The 20,931-nt window shown below is 35.0% G+C and overlaps 1 protein-coding gene across 6 annotated transcripts in view; it reads right to left on the bottom strand.

Annotated features, from left to right (window-relative positions):
- Nucleotides 1–20,931, bottom strand: part of NTNG1 (netrin G1) — a 344,331-nt gene that overhangs the window by 319,949 nt on the left and 3,451 nt on the right. For all 6 annotated transcript variants that reach the window (XM_030824968.1, XM_030824970.1, XM_030824974.1 and 3 more), the window contains exon 2: nt 15,744–16,515. In XM_030824968.1, the coding sequence (XP_030680828.1) occupies nt 15,744–15,989 (246 nt within the window). In that variant the 5' untranslated portion in view covers nt 15,990–16,515. The remainder of the gene's footprint in view (nt 1–15,743; nt 16,516–20,931) is intronic.

The raw sequence follows: 20,931 nt of genomic DNA on the forward strand, positions 1-20,931 counted from the left end.
AAGACGTTAGGAAATAAGTCTGTTTTGCACATTTTTGTACCTCTAGCTCAGTACCTTGCACACAATAGGTACTCAGTAAGTTGAATTACTAACACTTGTTACTTTTATCACCCAATGGTCACATAAATAAAGTTTCTGTATGGATTACAACAGCTTTTTCACCCTTCATGGTTCTCCTTCCAGAATGTAGTATGAGTCCTGCACAAAATCAAGTTATAATTGTGACGCCTGCATGGTGCTTGGGGCCAGCAGGCACTGTTGGCCAGGCTGTGACCAGCACAAGGAAGTCCAACCAAGCTAGAGGTGGAGGCTGAGATCCGGCCTGCTCTCCCCTCCTCAAGCCATAGTACAAAGCTACATGTGTTGGAAGGAAATAGCACCTCTTTTTAATTCACAGTCACCTTGATAATGCAACTTGTTGGTGTCTCTAATCGAACACACTGTGAAGTAAAAAATGCAATTGGAGTAAGTAGAAATTATGGAGCTAAGGTTCCATCTAATAATGTTTTGTTTTGTTGATTAGCAGTGTGACAGAAATCCATTGGATGCTTTTGAGGAAGGGGATGATATGGATAATATGGCAGCCAAAATAATTGATTTAGAACCTAGCATTTCCATTTCCCATGCAGCAGGAATTCCTCTCACCTGCTATGCCTTTATGAGAACCAACATATTGAGCCTATTCCAATATGTCATTAATAAAAAGAGCTTTAATTTATTTGCACAATTATTTATTTTGTTAGCTTTCTTTGTTTTCAGAAATAGTTATTATATTGTTCATAGACATTTCTAACGCAGTTGTTAAAACACCGAGCCAATATAATCTCAGTGCAAATGTCATTGTATCTGTGAGTGATTATTTTAATTCTGTGTTATTTAGAATACACTTCATTTAATTTAAAATCACAGTTGTGAAATTATTTTGATTTTAAATACCTTACTTGGAGCCTGAACCTCACAAGCTGTTAGCTACTAGCTGCCATTAGTAACATCCAGGAAAGCCAGACATGTTTCAGAAAGGGAAACTAATAGGAAAACCTTCAGAAGATTCATTCAAAGCAGAAAATAAGAATCAGAAGGACTTGTACCTTTTAGCAACATAAATGATAATCACAATGATGAAGATAATTAATATTTATTGAGTATTTACTATATGCAAGGCACTGTGCTAAGTACGTCATCTTATTATTTTTCAAAACAAAGAAGTAAAATAACTTGACTGAGGTACAACTTGAACCATCAGACCTGTTTAAATCCAAATAAAATATCCATAAAGGTACGCACTTCCCCATGTTAGACATGGCACTTCAGAACACCTGGCTCTAAATGTCTAAAAACCCAGAGAGCTTCTGATCCCAGAAACTTCCTTTCAAGAAGGGACAATTGACTCTTTTTTATGAGGTCATAAAGAAATGTAAAGACTTATCATTGCTACTCTTAAAAGATCCCCCAATTCCCCCTGAACAAACAAGAACACGTACAAAATGTATACTGATCTACCTCCCTTGTCAGTCTAAATGTAAACTTCCTGGCTGTGGTTTTAATTGGAAATAGAACACTTCCTTGCTGTCCAAATTTATTACAGTTACACATCACCCTCAGGTTTTCATCTAGGAGACAAGTTATTCCAGTGATGGATGATGCAATATTTATATACCATCTTGCAAAGTAAGCAAAAAGACTTCCAGTTTTAAAGCATTATAAGGCTATTGTTATAGTCTAGTAATGAAGATGGTAAATTTGGGGAAAAAATTATATATGGCTAAGTATTAAAAATTTTAAAAGAGGGACTTTTACACAAATTGTATAGGTCAGAGTATATCTTTCAATTCGGGTGGCCAGATGTAAGGTGCCACTCTTAAAATTTGTTGCCCCCTGTGTAAAGTTCTAGTCAAATAAGTTTGCTCATAATTTAGCTCAATGTTTATTTATCCAAATTTCATGCTTCTTTCTGTTAATTTGCCATTCTAAATATTTATTGGTGATGCTTATACAACTTCCAAGTGACTTATTATTAAATAAGTAAAACAAAATGGAGACATTAAGCAGCATAGTACATAGAGTTTTATCAAAAATCCTAAGTTAACTGTGGTTACCACGATACATCATAAAATTTATTCCTGACAGCGAAGGAAATAAGAGAAACATGATTTCTTAATATAGTAATTACATAATAAGAGGAAGCATATCAATAAACACGACAAAACTTATTAAGGAGAATACTTATAATCTGTTGGTAGGAGTTCAAAGTAGTGCAACCACATTTGACGAAAATGTTCATACTCTACAGTCCAACAGATTGGCTTTGGGGTGCATTCCTTGGGAAAAACAAAATAAAACTTGCTCATACAAACCAAGAGTTTGGTGCAAGGATATTTATTGTAGAGTGACTTGTAATTGCAAAAACTAAAAATAAAAAAAGAAACTTCCTAAATTTCCATTAATGAGTTATGTATTTATACAATGAAATATATACATATGCATACATATGTACATATATATAGTATTAACATGAATTAACATGATCATATAGATCAAATGGATAATTTACAAATATAACGTTGAATGACAAAGCAAGTTACAGAATAGTTTTTTTTTTTTCCAGGATGGTAACATTAAAAAAATCTAAAATCAAAACTATGTGTTATTTTTGAACACATAATCCATGTATAAAAGCATAAAAGCATGGGCTAGAAGGAAATACACCAATGCGAGATACTGATTTCTTCTTAGGGAAATAGGGACAAAGATTATTTCAACTCTGTCAGTGACATCTTTTTTTTTTTTTTTTAATTCTAACAAAAACAATATGACATTACCACTGTTAATCATAAGTGGTGGAGGTTTTTTTGGTGTTTTTTCTTTTTTTCTTTTTTTTTTTTTTGAGACACAGTTTCACTCTGTCACCCAGGCTGGAGTGCAGTGGCACGATCTCAACTCACTGCAACCACTGCCTCTTGGGTTCAAGTGATTCTCATACCTCAGCCTCCCAAGTGGCTGGAATTACAGGTGCACACCATTACACCTGGCCAATTTTTGCATTTTTAGTACAGATGGGGTTTTGCCATGTTGGCCAGGTTGGTCTCAAACTCCTGACCTCAAGTGATCCTCCCGCCTCGCCCTTCCAAAGTGCTGGGATTACAGGCATGAGCCACCATACCCAGCCTATAAGTTGTGGTTGCACGTGTATTTATTATACTGCTTATGTACCTTAAAATATTTTTAATTGAAAAATAAAGAAAAGCTAAAGGTTAAGGACCTTTAAAAAATTAAGGGCCTCCAGCACAGCCAATACTCCGAAGACCTTGTGTATATCAGAGCAATAATCTTTGATATGAATGTTATGGTCAAACAAATATATCTGTTTAATGGTTCATTCATTCATTTAACAAATGTTTATGGGGCTCTACTCTGGGCACTACAAAACACAGGTCCTACCCTTTGGAGCTTGTATTCTGGAGGGGAAAAGAGATATAAATAAATGAGCAAATATATAACCTATGAGATATCAGTTATAGTCTGATAGTCAGAAAGTGGCCTGTAAGGAGTAAAACCGTTGTCATCTCTTCTGATTGGTCAGTGTTTGTGCTGTCCCAGTTTGTAAATATTTTTACTATAATCCGCATAAAAAATTCAGAAGATGCATTTCAATAGGGTGGTCAGGTAGGCCCCTTTGAGGTTTTTTAAGTGGAGACCTGAATACAAGTTAGGAAAAAACTATAGAAAGATATTGAGAATGCAGATCCAAGCAAAGAAGCAGGAATAAACAGTGTTACAAGGAACAGCAAGAGGGTGCAGCTAGAGAGGACTGAGCAAGGTGGGAGCAATGAGAGCGGAGGTTAGAGAGGCATGCAGGAGCCAGATTAGATAGAAAGTTCCAGGCAGTAGTAAGGGTTGCAATATGATGTTGAATGGACACAAAGTTACGAGAAAAAATGAACAAGGAAAGGGTCAGACTGGCTGAGATTTTTTAAATTATACACACACATATATTATTATGTTACATATGTCTCTATTTTATAATAGCTTATATTATATAGTATATAAATGATGTTGATAGTAGGACAAAAGTGGGGAGCAGGGAGACCAACTAGGAGATACTGCGGGAGTCTAGCCTACAGACACACCTGGTTGAGACCTGGCTGTTGGCAGTGGAGAAGGTAAAAAGTGGTTGGATTTGCAATATATCTTGACGATTTTGCTAACAGCACTTGCTAATATACGTTGTGAGGGATATAAAGGAGTTAAGGAGGATTCTTAGATTGTTCATCTTCAGCAGCTAGATGAATATAAGTTGCCATTTACAGATATGGGAAATACTAGAGGCAGAATAGATTTAGGAAGAAGAAATCAAGAGTTCTATAATAAACACATTAAGTTTAAACTGCCTACTAGACATCCAAGTAGAGACAGCATGTAGGCAGTTGGCTATATGATAACAGTTGTTATTGATACTGTAAAAAACCAAAAACAAAACAAAAGCATCACACTAACTACTTTTCTCAACACCTCACCCACAAGAATATGATTTTGTTAACTAGCCAACAGTTGCTGACTTATTATTCTGTTTTTTACATGATGAATACAAGATGTACTCTGCTCTCTATGATTTCTAAGAGCTTATTTCCATTTATATGAACACGTTAATGGAAAAGAAAGCGAGAATGGAAACAAACACTGTTGATCAGTTCTCTTATCCCTGAATGAAGACACTCATCACGTAATATGTATTTTCAACCTTCCACACACTCTGTTTACACAATCCAATTTTCTGAGGTTATTTCAGATGAAAGGCTTTTTAAATAACAAAATCATAGTATTGTCGCTCACAGCCCAGATCAAAAATGTGATTTTTTAAAAAAGGTTTTCACTATGGTTTTATTCGACATGCTACATATAAAATTAGGGGAGGAATAGAATAGTTTAAGAGTGGAACGTAGGTGTCAGAGTGGGTTTATATCCTGTTTGCACTACTTACTTAGAATAATTATTTAACCTCAGGCTCCAATTACTCTGGTGAGCAAGGATAAGACAGGACTGAGGATTATAAGAACCAACACAGTCCAAGCTTTCGGTACAGTGCATGACACCATGTAAGTTCTTCATAAATATCAGCTACAAGTATTATTTGTAAAAATATAGCACAAGTTCAATTCAACAAGCATGTAACTACTCCTATATGCATCACACCATGCTCAGCACTAGAAAAGCACTGTCTCCCGTGATGGCTAAATAGAACATGATTCTGAGCCAGATAGTAGCCACATTGATGAGTATGCTCCCTAACACCTCACATAAGATTAGTCTTTCTAAACTTTGAAATAAAAACCCATATGGAGTGGCCCAGGCTTCAACAACCAACCTCAGATTAGCATATTGGCCACCAACTCATTTTCTCTATGTCATGCACACATCTTCTTCTGTAAGTTATGCAGACCACACACATTGGATTCTGTTCTCTCTTGAGAGAGCATGCAGATGGTCCACAATATGAATGACCTCAGTCTACTCTGACCCACAAAGGAATCCAAAAATTTTGAATGTCATTTTCAAAAAGATGGAGGCCCTTTGGTATAACCTTCATATGACCTACAAATCTCAGCTCTCCCTATCTGGCAGACAATTTATAGTTCTACACATCCCACGTTCATGTCTTCTGGCACCTATGCACACACTAAAATATCTTTCTTTGAAATATAGAATTCTTTTTCTAGAACAGTCTTTTAACTTCTCGGCAGGCTTCATATTCCTTACACTTGTCTAATCTTTTCTACCAGTTTATAATTTTTTCCTTCATACGAATCACTATAGAGGAACCATGACAACATTGCTGAAACACAAGACTAGTTTCCAGACCATGCTTAGAAATTGTTTGGAAGTGTACTTGACTTCTTCATTTTATGATTTCCAAGAAGGAAAGGGAGCAACAGGAAAGCAACAAAATGTCACATATGATGGTGAAAAATCACTGTGCAGATACGGCCTCACGATAATGCCGGCAGCTGGACTTCTCAATGGACATCAACTCTCTGAAACAAAAGGGCTATTTCTTTGTACTGGAGCAACACTTAGTTCAATTCTTCATTTAATATTTTAGAAGTCAGCTTCAAAGTAGGTCAAAGAGAAACGAATTCTGTTTTTTCCTCAGCTCACATCTTTAATTTTCATGGAATAGATACTATATGAATCTACCTATTCCTAGCAAGGTGAAAAGAAATTTACAACCTGCCGATCTCAGTAAGTTCTTTCCAATATTATGTTTATGAAACAAATTTCATCATTTTCCCCTTCTGTAAGAAAAGAAACCCTGAAATTTTTAAATGACACACAAAAAACCAGCCTGCCCATTAGACTGGTGAATTAAAACCAGAGCAGATTTCATACCAGCAGTTTTATACAAGGAATATGTTTTAGGAGTCAACGTTTTTCAAAGGGACTGATTCTAAGTGGAAAGGATGCTTTGCCTGAGAGTAAATGACAACTTAGCTAAGTTCTTATAATAGGAACAAAAGACAGAAGCAGGCACTCAGATGAATCTTTCCCAGCCCTAGGATTATGTCTCTACCACCAAAATCCAGTACAGAAACACATAACATTTCCACAAAATGAGGAGTGTGGAAAAGTCTCTGAAATGATATCTGTTCTTATGGCAAAAAGATATTCATATTTTGAACTGATTATGCTGACAGAAAATTGAGTTTTTGTAAAAGGTCCAAATATTACATATATATAAATAAATATTAATTTTTGGCTTTAGTAAAAAGTTAGAATCTAAGAGGCAAAAAGTACAAAGGAGTTAAAACTCTTACAGTTAGAAATAAATTTAAATAGCCAAGAAACATATTAAAAATCAACCCTTTCAATAAACGCATCTTTAAAAAAATGAAATGCCATTTTTACCTTCAAATATGTCCCTATATCAACCTCAAATTTAAAACATTATAACCTTAGGAAAACAGATGGTGCAAATAAGATAATTTTGTCATTATTCTTTTGGTTAAACTCCACATCCTCATTTATTTGCTAAGGCCTTTTAGTGGAAGAAAACGTGAGAATATAATGTGCAGTATTGATGAGGCTCTAATGACTAGCATATTTGCATAAAATGCTGGTAGAAGTACAAATTGTTAACTATCTTTCTCTATCTTCCTGGTGGACAATTTGACAACACCAATTAAGAACCTTAGAGTGTAAAATCCAAAAAACTGAAATGCCTAGGAATAGAAGGCTGGCTGAAGAGATATGCATATGGTAGAATACTATACAACAGTTTAACTCAAAAACTTCATGTTCAATTTAAAAAAGGATATTATGCAGTGTTTGGTACAGTATTTTTCCACTTACTCAAGTTTCAAAAACAATGCTACATATAATTTGTGGATCATAATCAGTATATAATTTCCAATTAGTTGTGAAATAAGAGAAAAGAATATAATGGAAGAAAAAATATCAGAGGCCATAACACATAGAAAGTGTAAGCTCTGTTTTGTGAAGCTTTTGTTTTGGCTGTGTGTGGGGATAAGTGTGTGTTTACTGTGTTCCAACATAAAATCTATTTCTCACTGTGGATCGATTTAAAGCAAACTTTAAAGTCACAGGTATAGTTTACAAGGTGTAATTTACTCATCTTCAGCTTATTGCTTCCAAAGAGATGGCCTGACTTCGCTTAATACCATGTGGTCAAGGCTATCTTCCTTCTTCCTCCAGAAGCACATACAAAAGAGAGCAATGACCAGAGAGAGGGACCTGCCTAAGTTCCCTGACACCTCTTTCTCCATGACTGACACAGAGTATACATTCAATCGCAGTTCCATCCCTGGAACACACAGGAATGTAGCCCTACCTTTTTAGCCTCAATTAAATACAATACAATGAGCTCAACATCCTAAAAACATACACAACATTGAAATCATTTTGCCATATCATTCTTTAAAAAAATTTACTACTATGTTTTCCACGTTTATTTTTGTCATTATATATCCTTCAGAAATATTACTTTAATAGCTATACATATTCTATTATGTGGCTATACAATATTTTATTTAATTGCCTTTCCACTTTGATATGTTGGTGATATTTTCATTCTTTTTTCCATTGGTTATAATGCTGTGTTGAACATATATCAGGATAGACTTCTTTATCTAAACAGATTCTTATTTCCTCACATACTAAACCTCCTATATTTAATTAAATAGAAAAAATTTCTCATATATAATCTAGAGAAAGAGAGAGAGATTTCAGTATCTGAGTTCAGAGTAGATTTTGCCTCTACAATTTCTTTTTTGAGAGCAGCATAAGCTGCCCAAGTACGGTAGCTAAATTTTGCTAGTTGTCTCTTAATTTACAAAGGAAAGCATTAGATTTATGATAAATGTGTTCAAGAAATAGAAAACATTACGGTAATCAAATACAGTCATGTGTCACTTCACGACAGGGATACATTTTGAGAAATGTGTCATTAGGTGATCTTGTTGCTGTGTGAACATCATAGAGTGTACTTACACACATCTAGATGGTGTATCCTGCTACACATACCTAGGCTATATGGTATAGTCTATTGCTCCTAGGCTACAAGCCTGTATAGCATGTCACTATACTGAATACTATAGGCAACTATAACATGATGTGAAGTATTTGTGAACCTAAATCTATCTAAACATAGAAAAAGTACAGTAAAAATACAGCATTTTAATCTCATGAGACCTCTGTAGTATAAATAGTCCCTCATTTACCAAAACATTCTGTGGTGCATGACTTTACAATATTCAAATCAATTAATTAGCTAGAACCATGTTAGCATTTATTTGCTGCCTAGGAGCATGTTAAATGCTATAAGGAATAAAAAATATAATATATAGTCTTTAGTGAATTCCTACTATGCATTAGCAAGTGTGGTGGCTCTCTCACATATCATCCCACTTAAAGAGTAGTGACCCACTTAAAGAGTCAGAATACAGTAAACATATGAAGCAAATGTGTATGTGGGTATATAAATCAATAAGATCCAATGAGGTGCTAAATGGTGGAGAACAGTTGAGTACACAGGCAGTGCTGGCTACTATATATGTCTATCTAGATACAGAGATCTATACATATTAGATAGATGATAGATGATGATGATAGATAGATAGATAGATAGATAGATAGATAGATAGATAGATAGATTTAACAAGAGTTAAAAAGTCAAGAGAATGATATGACATGAAATTAACTTGAGCTAGACATTGAAAGATAGGTGGCATCAGAGTAAGTGGAGAAGAGCACGGACTATGCCAAACAAAAGGAATGTCTTCTGCTTGTCCTCCTAGAGACAAGAGATGACATGAGGGCTTCATGGTGATAACACTAGTCCTCAAAATCAGAGGATCAAGAGACCATCCTAAAGCCCATGTTAAACACAAAACAAAACAAAACAAAAATCAAAGAAAAGCAGAGCAAGCCTTCCAAAATTCTGGAGAATATGCCCATTATACTTCAAAACAGTCCAGAGAGACTGATGCTTTAGGACAATGCTTCTCACACTTTGCAAGTGATAATCCTCTAGATTAAAAGCAGACAAGGTTATCTCCTGGGGGACTGAAGGAGGTAACTTCAGTATTCCACTGCAAAGCATTCATTATTTTGAGGTCTCATGTTTCGCCTTTAAAAATGTTGCATCTCTGCATTCGGTTAAATGTTTCCTCTAATCTTAATGTGAAATTGGAGTTCCAGGTAGATAAGCCATATTTGTTTTACTCAACATACTCTGGTATCTCTTAAATTAATAACTATATATGCATATTTGAAATATATATACATACATTAATTAATGTATGTATTAAATTAATGTATTAAATTAATAACTATATATGCATATTTGAAATATATCTATACATATATACATACATATATACACATACATATATATACACATACATATATATATGTATGTATGTGTATATATCAGGTTCTTCATTATTTTGTTCCCCTTCCATCCTGACTATATCTGCCAGATATAAGAAGTCTACCATTAACCAGGACACCAGGCAGTCATTAAAACACTGTGCCACCATCTGCTCCACCCAGTTTTGTTTTTTTTTTTTTTTTTTGAGACAGGGTCTTGCTCTGTCGCCTAGGCTGTTGTGCAGTGGCATGATCTTGGCTCACTGCAGCCTTGACCTCCTGGGCTCAACAGATCCTCCCACCTCAGCCTCCCAAGTAGCTGGAACTACAGGCGCATGTCACCATGTCTGGCTAATTTTTATAGAGATGGGGTTTCTTTCTGTTGCCCAGGCTGGTCTTGAACTCCTAGGCTCAAGAGATCCACCCATTTCAGCCTCTCAAAGTGCTGGGATTACAGGTGTCAGCCACTGCACTTGGCCAGCCCAGCCTTATTTTCTCTCCTTTTCTGGCACTGTTTAATATTTTCTCTCCTTTTCTGGCATTTGGCTACCAGATAGTATTTTCCAAGTGGCCCTTTGACATATTGCAAAATAATATTTCACCTTTAAATTCTGAGTGCTGGTCTTATTTCTCTATTCTTCTACCCTCTGAATACACACTACTTTGTATTAATTTTGCTCAGGACTCTACTTCCATTGGCCGCAATGACCATATATTATTCGACATTAGTTATCTCCACCACCACTAGGTTTTACATGTGCTGCATGCTCTGTTCACTTCACTCTGCACACAATGGTTTGCAGTAATCTTTGTGAGGCATTAGCTCAACAAAGAGCGCTTACGCACACTATCTGGGACAATAAATGACATGAGGTGGTTTTAGGTTTTGTTACATTTGCCATAATCTTCATCAGCTCCTTCCTAAGACCTCCCCAACAAGGCATGCATGCTATGCCAAGGCAATTTCAACTCAAATCCAGTTGTCCCCTTCCAATTAGATTGCCAGCCATAGTCCCCTGGAGATGCTATAGAGTCCTGATGAGAAGTAGTGGGCGATAGGCTGTATGCACCCAAATTCAAAAAACAGGTAGAGTAATTTAGACATGATGCAATAGATAGTAAGGAGCTATTGTAGGCTCCTCAAAAAGGAAATACTTGATATAGTGGTATATGAGAAAGACTGATTTCTTTGGAACTTAATTCATTCCAAACATGAGTTAAACTTTTCTAAGAAATAAGTCTAAATAATGAACTAATAACAATGAAGTGTTAATAATGAAAGAACTGAAGGTTTTTAAAAATTCCATTTTGGCATAATTAAGGGATAAATCAGTTCAAATGAAAGGTGTCACTGTAATTAAAACTTCATTTACTGAATTATGTTTCATGTGAACAGAGTATATTTTTAAGGTTATTTGATTATTATATAAGTCAATGTCATTTCCAGTTTTTGGAAAATTGACAGTAATTCCATGTCATTGAAAATGTAACTGAGTTTATCAAGTTAATTTCTCAGGGGCCACCTGATAGCCACCAGATGGCAACCTGAGCCAAAGGTAAATCAGAACTTGAAGTTATAGATAGCCCTGAGACTATGAGTTACCAGTCACTCATCTCTCAGGGTTCCTTTGAAACCACAAAACACAAAGGCTTTGTACCACTTCTGTAAATTCCATTTGAACATAATGAAATATGCTCTATCCACAATGCTTACAATAATTAAAGTTTTTTTCATAATAGAAGTCTATCTAGAAATAGCACAATATGGAATGATCATTAATAGATCTGTTCAGGTACTTGAATAAATGCCTATCGAGAGCACAGGCACACATTAGTAAATTTCCTAAGTAAAATCCATTTTCATTTCACATTCTGACATTTTATTTAGAAAAATTATACCTTTTCTTTTAATTATTTCAGTAAACATAATGAGGTTATTGCTAACTATACCTCAGAGTACTTTATTTTCTCCAATTTTTTAGTAATATGAGTCTACTTGTAATTAAAGGCATGCTGCATTAATGATGCTGAACGTCTCCAAGGGAAACATTTAATGTCCACCTCATAATATTATGCCAAAATTACATGCACAGAAGACTTTTTAATAATCTCTGTTTCCTAATTTAGTTTTGATTGGCTCTGAAATCCATAGCAGCACTCAAGGGCTTCCATTTCTACAGTCATCAGCACTTCTGAGCCATAAATTGTACAAACACACATGAGTTCTTCCGTCTGTAGGCTCCTTTTCAAAGCGTCTGTTTAACTTATCCAGAAAATTAGCTGCAGGCTAGAGATAATTGCAGAAAATTTTGCCATTTTTAAGCCACTGGGGTGTGCAGGAAGATATGACAGCTAAGTTTGTCTAAACACAAAGAAAAAGTCATAGCTTTGTGTTGTCACTTCAGCTTTACACACAGGTTCAGATCATCCTCTCTGCTCTTTATGCAAATTGAAACAAATTGTAGTCACTAGATGATCTGTGTTTCCTGACAAAGCTCTGCCACCTGAAGCTTTCAATGTGACTGAAAAGATAGGATCTATTCAAATGTGTCTTGTCAGTCTAAAAAAAGGGTTAACCCCTGCCTTCCCTTCAGATTCTTCCCCATTGATGAAAACAGAGATTTTCTTTGGCCATCATCAACTCAAAAGGAATATATCAAATTAAAAAGAAAATATATGGTTCTCAATATACACAATTTATATATATATATATATATATGTTCCTCTTCCTTATCCATTATGATTAATAGAAATGGCAGTGTGCTCCTGAAAAACTAATGTTTATAAATACTGGTACAATTAATATAGAACAATTTTAAAGTACTTCACATTGAAGATTTATTAAGTATGCCATCCAGGTTAATAAGCAGAGATCTATTGTTAAATGGAATCCATATGCTCCTTCTTTTCCTGAAATTTTACTTTATATTAAAATAAATGCAACATTCATGGATAGTCACTGGCATATAATGATGAAGTCAATGAAAAAAGCAGCAACATGGACTCTTAATGCAATGCCAATGAACTTCAACTTTATATTAAAGAAATTGGCCCTGGGAATTATAGGTATTTCTCTCAGCACATGTTCCCTCGGTGCTCAGAACAGCTATAGCCACAGCTAATAGGAGTGTCACTAGCTGAACAAGTGATTACTGAAACGATTTTGCAGCAAACATTTACATATAGGGGCTAAGCAGTGGCTGTACTCATGTGGCAGCTCCCCTGATGTAATAGGCCATAACGATGCTGAGGGAGCAGGTACGGATGCAAGTGTCAAGGAGGGGGAGAACGCATAAGTCATAACACAAATGACTTTATGAATCCCCATTACACCCTGGGCTAAGGAGTACCTAAACAGGTTTGATATGACAGCATCCTGAGACAGTTTCCCAACCTTGTGTCAGGAATCCTTATACTAAAGAGTTTTATGGAACACCCAAAAGTGCAGAGCGGAAGTGTTGCTATATTAGGCCATTACCATTGACGTGGTATATAATATGCATACAAATAGTCACAAGGTGTATATTTAAAGGATAGCTTATCAAATTTGTTATGCCTATCATATGCATATCAAGGAATACAAATTAAGCATTGATAGGTAACATTTCACAAATCTTACATTCTCCCTTGGAAAACCATTCTGTCCAATGACAAGTTTACATACACCAGGGCTTCCAAATATCTGCATCACATTAAGATGCAGCCTTTTAAAGACTGTCCTCGGAGTTTCATGTGAACATACAAAGTATACACGTTACTGCACTTGAGAAAGCTGAGGGATATCATTTTAATTCTTTTTTCCCATTTGGTCTCTAACATCACTTAGCCAATGGACTGAGAGGAATTGACTTGTTTAAATACCTTAGATCATGTCCCTTTGAAAGGCAGGCATGGGAAGATCTGTAACACGCCCTTTGCACTCATGATGGGAGAAAGAGGCATGCTGAAGACACCAAGTAAACCCTTCAACATGACAGACAGGAGCAGTGCTGAGCAAGCATTCTCTGGCCAGAGACTGAGATCAGGGAAGCTGCACCCACAAATCACACCTTGAAAACATCATACAGGGCCTATGAGAGGGAAAACAGCACCCTGGGAAAGGAAACTTGCTATTTTACTTAGATCTGTAAATTATTAAACAATTCCAGAAGGGACATGCTACAAGTGTCATGTAAACCAATATATAGAGCCAGAGTATTCTTAAGAATATGCAGACTTGGCCTGGAACTCATTCTCTGCTATAAGGAGTAGAAGACTATACAGCCTGTCACCCAAACAGCAATTTCAACCCAGATTTGTAATGAGCTCTTACAGTTGACCTTTTATGAGAAATTATTAAAGACCTCACATAAAGTCACCACAAATGTCTCTGCTCCTTTACAGATTTATTATGATTTTGCTAATGTGTTTGAATAAACTCCTTCTCTGGAAGTCTCTGCTTTCCAAAATGCAACTTCTTTGCAAAGCACATACCTGTTCCCAGAGAGACGGGTCCTCTCTTTGAAATATTTAGTCTTTCAGAGCACTTTAGTCACAGTGACACCTAATAGCCAAGCGCTTTTTCTCACTCTCCACAAAATCAGGTTTAGACTATAATTCAAACCAGTCCCCAAAGGCACTTCTGAAAAATGGCAAGCCCTTAGCTTTAAGGTGAAAACACTCTTTATTGCTCAAAATTGTTTCCTGTTACAAAACCTTTTTTATGGTGCTAGGTCTAAGATGATCTTATGCTAATTTAACTCACTGGGGACTGTGAACAGATGCTACTTTGATTAATAGTTTCACTATCCTGAAAATGCCAGGCCAGGTTCAAGATAATACAGTCAGGTAAGATTACTATTAAAATCTGCCATACAATTATATCTGTTATGTGGAGAAAAATAGGATCACAGTTCTTATATCAAATAAAAACCACCTATAATAATAAAAAAAAAAACCAAATGAACTCACCATCTGAACTCTTTAGCACATTAATGTATACTATCTTAATCACCAGCCTCTTTACTGATACTTACAGAAATATTGTCAGCTATATCTTTCTTAAAAATTCAATGTGTTACTCTAATATTACCTTTTCACATGGTATTTAACTTTCTATGCAGAAAAAAAAGGACTTATATAAGCCTTGAGAACAATGAATTCTGTAACTTTGCTTATCAAAAAAAAGTATCTGAATTTATATATGCTGAGCCCTTGCTTTTCAGCAAATAAGTTTTCTATATGCCAAAAGTCATCTTTAAAATATACATAGAAAACTATGACCTTGACAATAAGGAGAGTTGGCAAATAAGATTTTTCTGGAAAAACTTCTCACAAGGCTTTAGTTCCTCTCTCCTCTACTTTTTTTCCTGCTGATCAAGAAACCAAGGACTTCCAAATCATAGCAGCTTCCTGATGAAGATAATTATGAGATCTAGTCTCTCCTTGAACTACAGAATTTAGGACTGGTTTTATACACATATGTGAAGAAACATTTGTGTTTTTAAAGTTGGTTTGCCAACGCATTTTATCCTTAACAGGACAGATATGACCTAATCATATTTCTAACCTCCAATCTAAAATTTAACCTTTAATTGGACTTTTTCTTTTATAATATATGCTATAGTGTACCTGCCTCAGTGAAACTATTGGTTTTTGGGGAAGCAGAAAGTAAGTTCCTTCCAGGGCATCAATCACACTGTGCAAATTGTAATTCCAGGCAGTGTAAGCCTCCACTGAGAAAGTAACTAGCCTGTTGACACAAATCTGCCACCTGCAGATTCAACTTATTGCATGAATTGTCTTCACACTCACCACATCTGTATGCATATGCGATTAGACCCTATTTATATGAAATATTTTATGCAAAAGGGTTACCTCACCATTGCACAGAACGTCTCAGGAGGGTCTCCACAGGTAATATCCGGAGGATCGAGTTTCACTTTCAGATATTTTGTCATGTCCGTGGATTCCGGCTGGCAGGCCATGTAATCCCAAACTTTGCCTTCTTCCGTGTAAATCTGAGTCTTACACAGATCATAATGTCCCCAAACCAAAGGGTAGGGCTGCATCACTGAGGACACTGTAACCCAAAGGGCATGAATCGACAGGAATCTTGACAAATACATCTCTAAATTCTTTGTAATCTTCTTGGAAACTAAAGCAGAGCTTGCTTTATGATCTGCGATCTTTGTCTATTTTACATATATATACACATATATATGTATGTATATGGGTAGGTAGGTCTGTGTATTTTTTTTAAAAATGAGGATGGGACTTCAAAGCAGATCCCAAAACCAAATATGAAGAGTTAAGATATTGTGCGTATGCAGGTATATTGAGGACTTTGGTGGAAGCCTAACATACTTGTGTGTTAGGCATTAACAACTTGCAGCTTTTTCTTTGTCTTAGAACATATCTATTAGACTCAGGTCTAGTTTGGTTTTTGTAAAAGATGTCCAACTGCAGATAATAATTTAGCAAAGTGATGGCTCTCCCGTTGTACATCCGATAACCCTGAGTGATCCTCAATGTTCACAGCTCACAAGGGATGCTCAGGCAGACTGAGATATCAGTATCTGAAGCAAAAGGATGAGTGTCTATAGCCCGGTGTGTGTTTCCCATCAATCATTCTTTTCTTCTGGCACCAACACCCTTTTAGAAACAATAAGAGTAAGAGTTATTGTCCCAGAATCAATGTATTACGAAATGTACAATATGTTGACATTTTGGAGGTCTGATGCAATATAAAGCAAATTGGTGTAATACAGATAACCTTTACTCAGCTGCTTTGCTAGAATGAGCAAACCATGGAAATCATTCACATTGGGGAGAATTTCGATATGAAGGATTTAACTCTTCCATAACAAAGACAGACACCTGTGCATGAGTTACAGGTTTTCACTTCAAAAATTATATTTCCATCTTGACAAAACTGAGAGCAAGCAGCTAGATTTGAACATTTCTCATACATTGCAGTGCTAGAAAATCTTCCAAGAGAACAATGGGGTAAATGAGTGCTTTTATAATGATGACAAAGAAATGACAACTACTTATATCCCTTTTGTCTCTTGGCAAAGAGACCCTAAAAATCTCCAAATTCCTTGTACATTTCTTAGCTTTTGTTTGCTGGAGTGAAAATCAGCATTGTTGGCAAGAGCCTGTCCCTGTGGATTTGCTCATTATGTTGGAAGAATTTAGCATCTTTTGTTTAGTTGCGTTTAGTAATAAAGATAAGTTGGTTCTCTGAAAAAAAAAATCAAAAATAAAACCAAAGGAGCAAAATTTCCTTTCATAAGAATCTTCTATATTTTTACATCTTTTTATAGCCATTACATCTGCATTTGCCATTACTTTTTGTAACAGAAGAGAATTTGTCCCAAAGGCGAATATTATAAGCTGCTTTAAAACTAAAAGCTCTGTAGTAAAACGCACAATTTAAAATGCACATATAAAAATAGCCGAGGGTGAGTTAACAGGCCATGAAGCAGAATAATATGGCACTAATTCTAAGAGAAAATAAAAATTACTGTGTAAAAGTACTTTTGGTTAACTGATAATGCATCCTACATAACTATGGCTACAAGTCATTGGTGAGTTTAACTGGCCACTTTTCTGTTTAGAGATTACTATCCAAATCTAAACAAATGCTAACATTTGGAAACCAGGTATTAAAAAGTATATTTTCTGAATTAGATTACTTATATTTATAGTCTAAAAGTTAACTGATTTTTAAGCAATGCAAAAAGGACAAAAAAGCCTACAATTTTAGAAAATTCTATTATAGACCCTTCAATTCACATTAAACAGTTGAAATATGGAAGTTCACTATCTTCAAACAATCTTATAAAGGGAATTCATTATATTTAAATAATGTACCATCTTAAAATGAACTAAGCCACAGAGACTATGAAATGCCAACAGATGGTTGAATTGTGTTTCCATAGCAAAGTAATTTATAATAATTGCTTTATGGATGCAAGTGCAATTTTCATTATATTCAATTCATAAAATGTTATCATACAGCTGCAATTTGTGGTATTTCCTATTAGAAAAAGTGTTGAATATTTGAGTTCCTATGAAGCAATAATTAGTCGTTTGTCTAAATATGTATAAACTACAGATTTGAATCAGCCTCTTCCTTGTAACCTAAAGACTATACTGGGTAAAGCATATTTTGAAATCTTAAGCTAAAAAAAAAAAAATCAGAGAAGCATGTGTTGTGGCTACTATAGCCTTCTGCTTTTTTTCAGATTCATTAGTAATTTTAAGTTGATATTTTCAGACACATCCAACAATTTGACAATTAATAATCTGAGGTGTTAAAATGATACAAATTTACATTTTTGAGATGAATTTTTCAACTGTGTTTACTAGTTTTTATAAGAGGAAACAAATACTTTCCAAGGGGCGGGGGGATGGAGGCATTATAACTGAAGCAGTGTAAAATCTACTAGGTCAGAAATTATTAACTTTAATTCTTAGTTTCAAATACACAGTAATTTATTTATCAAGAATGATATAATCTTGAAGACCCGGAATTGACTGTTTCGAGTTTGAATGGAGTGAGCACTGTGTGTTTATTTTTAATATTAGTTTGAAAATACCACTTTAAATATATTTGAGTGCTTCCTGAGATTAGTCTTCACTTTCTTTTTTAACCAACAAATGATATTCTCCTCATCCATTTATTCTCAGTTACTCTGTCCTCAACCACATTTTGCATTACTGCAACCACAAAATAAAGGGTGACCATACATTTGTACAGGAAAAATTTGAACACTAAGGAAATATATGTGAACACTATGCTATCACCTGACACAACAGCAATCCCAATATAACGAATTCTTATTAAAGTATACCAGGATTATAATGATGGTCATTACACAGAATTATGGACTACACCATTGATCGAATTTAGAGAACTGACAAGGAAAAATGCAGAGGAGTGCAAGATATTTGAATATTAGGCAGTTGCAGGACTGTGCAACAGACATTCTTGACAAGAGGCAGCCAATTATAGCTTAAATTTCTGGCACATAACCAGTTGTGATTAATAGTTTTCCATTACATTACAGACATATTATTAATGTATTAAAAATGTCAAGCTTTGGCAAGCACTAATATGGCATGGCTCAGTTAGTCTGCAGAGTTTACATTTAATGAGCTCCCATTGACACAGAAAAAGATATTGACCACGGCATATTACAGATCAGGAGCAGAGGGACACTAAGCTGTTATTTAACATAACTATTTGATTTTACTCTAATTTTTATATTTGTACTATCATTATGTATCCTGCATTTCAGGGTCTTCTTACTTTTCAGTGTCACATATACTTCAAAGGAAATCCTCTTAACTTCAAATTAGTAAGAAATTAAATCTATGAACTTCCATGACACACAATGGAAAAGCAGCCTCTGAAAATCAGGAATTTGTTATTAAAGTATAATTATGGAGTTTTGAAAGAAAATACAATGATGTAAAAATAGAATATTATTTACAACTTAACCTCCACTATTTAATGGCACTGTGTCTATCTGCTGTGCTTTCAAACAGGTTAAAATTATCAATAGCTTCTTAAAAGCTAGGTCATCACAGCAAATAGCTAGGGAAACCAATTATGAGAAGGACAGTGAATAACGTATTTGGGGACTTAATATACTAAACCTATCCCTTCTGGCCCATAACTGAACTGATTGTGAAGTGACGTGGCCTTTAAATTTGTCTCAGGTGTCCGTATCACCTAAATAAGAACAGATTCAGAAGAGCTCTGGGCAGCTCCAGTTCTACCTCTTCACTTTGCAGACCTTGGGAACTCACTGTAATCAAAAATTCTACCACCTCTACTTGGGAACCAAAGTGCTGAGAAGTCCTCTTTGACAAAAATACCCATTAATAGTTGTGAGTATCCCACAGACCTCTGGTGTATAAATTTGCAAAACCAATGATAAAAGGTAAAATTATGTCATGGCCCTCAAGTTGATAGATATTATTGATCAGGACTAAAATGGGCTATAAAATGCCTTGGCACACACAAAACATTTATTTGTCCAGGATTCTGCAGCTAATTCCCTTCCACCTTGGATTAATTTTGCAGAAGCCATTTTCACAGGCCCTTTCTCTCACCAGAAAAAAAGCTCTCAAAATATTACATGGAAGTAATAATGATTAATATTATCGGCAATTATATTCCAAAAGCAATTGCCAGTTTCATCAACTGAGAGGAAGACATTATCAGTAAATCTCCTAATCTAGCTGGTTTTCAGCATTCATTTTATTATATAATCTCACTAGCAGGTGGGAATGGTGGTAGTAAGCTATTTTTTTCATAAATATTCAGCTTTTCAGGGGTACCTGAAATACATAACTATTGACTCATTCCTCATAGACATTAAGAATTTTATAAATATGCATGTTTCTGAATGGGAAGGAACAAAAGGAAAATTGACTATATAGATCATTGAGTGAAAATATAAAAAGATAAAGATATACAAAATTATAACCTATCAAAATTATTAGCTTCCAGCAGTCACAATGAAATTTATTACATAAGATATTTTAACATGTATTCAATGCTCTTTGCAGCTATTTGTTCTGAAGAAAGCATTTTCTAGTCATCTTAATGGAAAACATATGCTTCTATCCTTTTGTTAACTGTCTCTCAAAATATAAGGAATTTAACATGTACTGCAACATCACTGGCATAGCTTACTCACACTTGATTGGGTATTATGAGCAACTGTCTTATCATGAGATTCTTAATAAACCCAAATAACACACCTTGGTATTTGAAAGATCTCTATTTTCATTGAGAGAAGACTGATTCGAGAAATTAGATAGCACATGTTTTGCAGGATGATTGAGGGTGGGATAATACCCAAAACTATTTCAGAATCAGTTAAGCCTAGAAGAAATCTGGAGTTTAATTACCACATGAAAAACAAATATTTAATTCTCATGCAGGGAAGTTCAGAGATCTAAGGTCTCAAACGCATATATGAGAAAATCTACACCAACCTGAAGTTTTGAAACAGAACTTTGGATTCTGCAAATAAAATTATTTTTTAA

The sequence above is a fragment of the Nomascus leucogenys genome, chromosome 12, assembly GCF_006542625.1.
Source record: "Nomascus leucogenys isolate Asia chromosome 12, Asia_NLE_v1, whole genome shotgun sequence".
Taxonomy (NCBI): Eukaryota; Metazoa; Chordata; class Mammalia; order Primates; family Hylobatidae; genus Nomascus; species Nomascus leucogenys.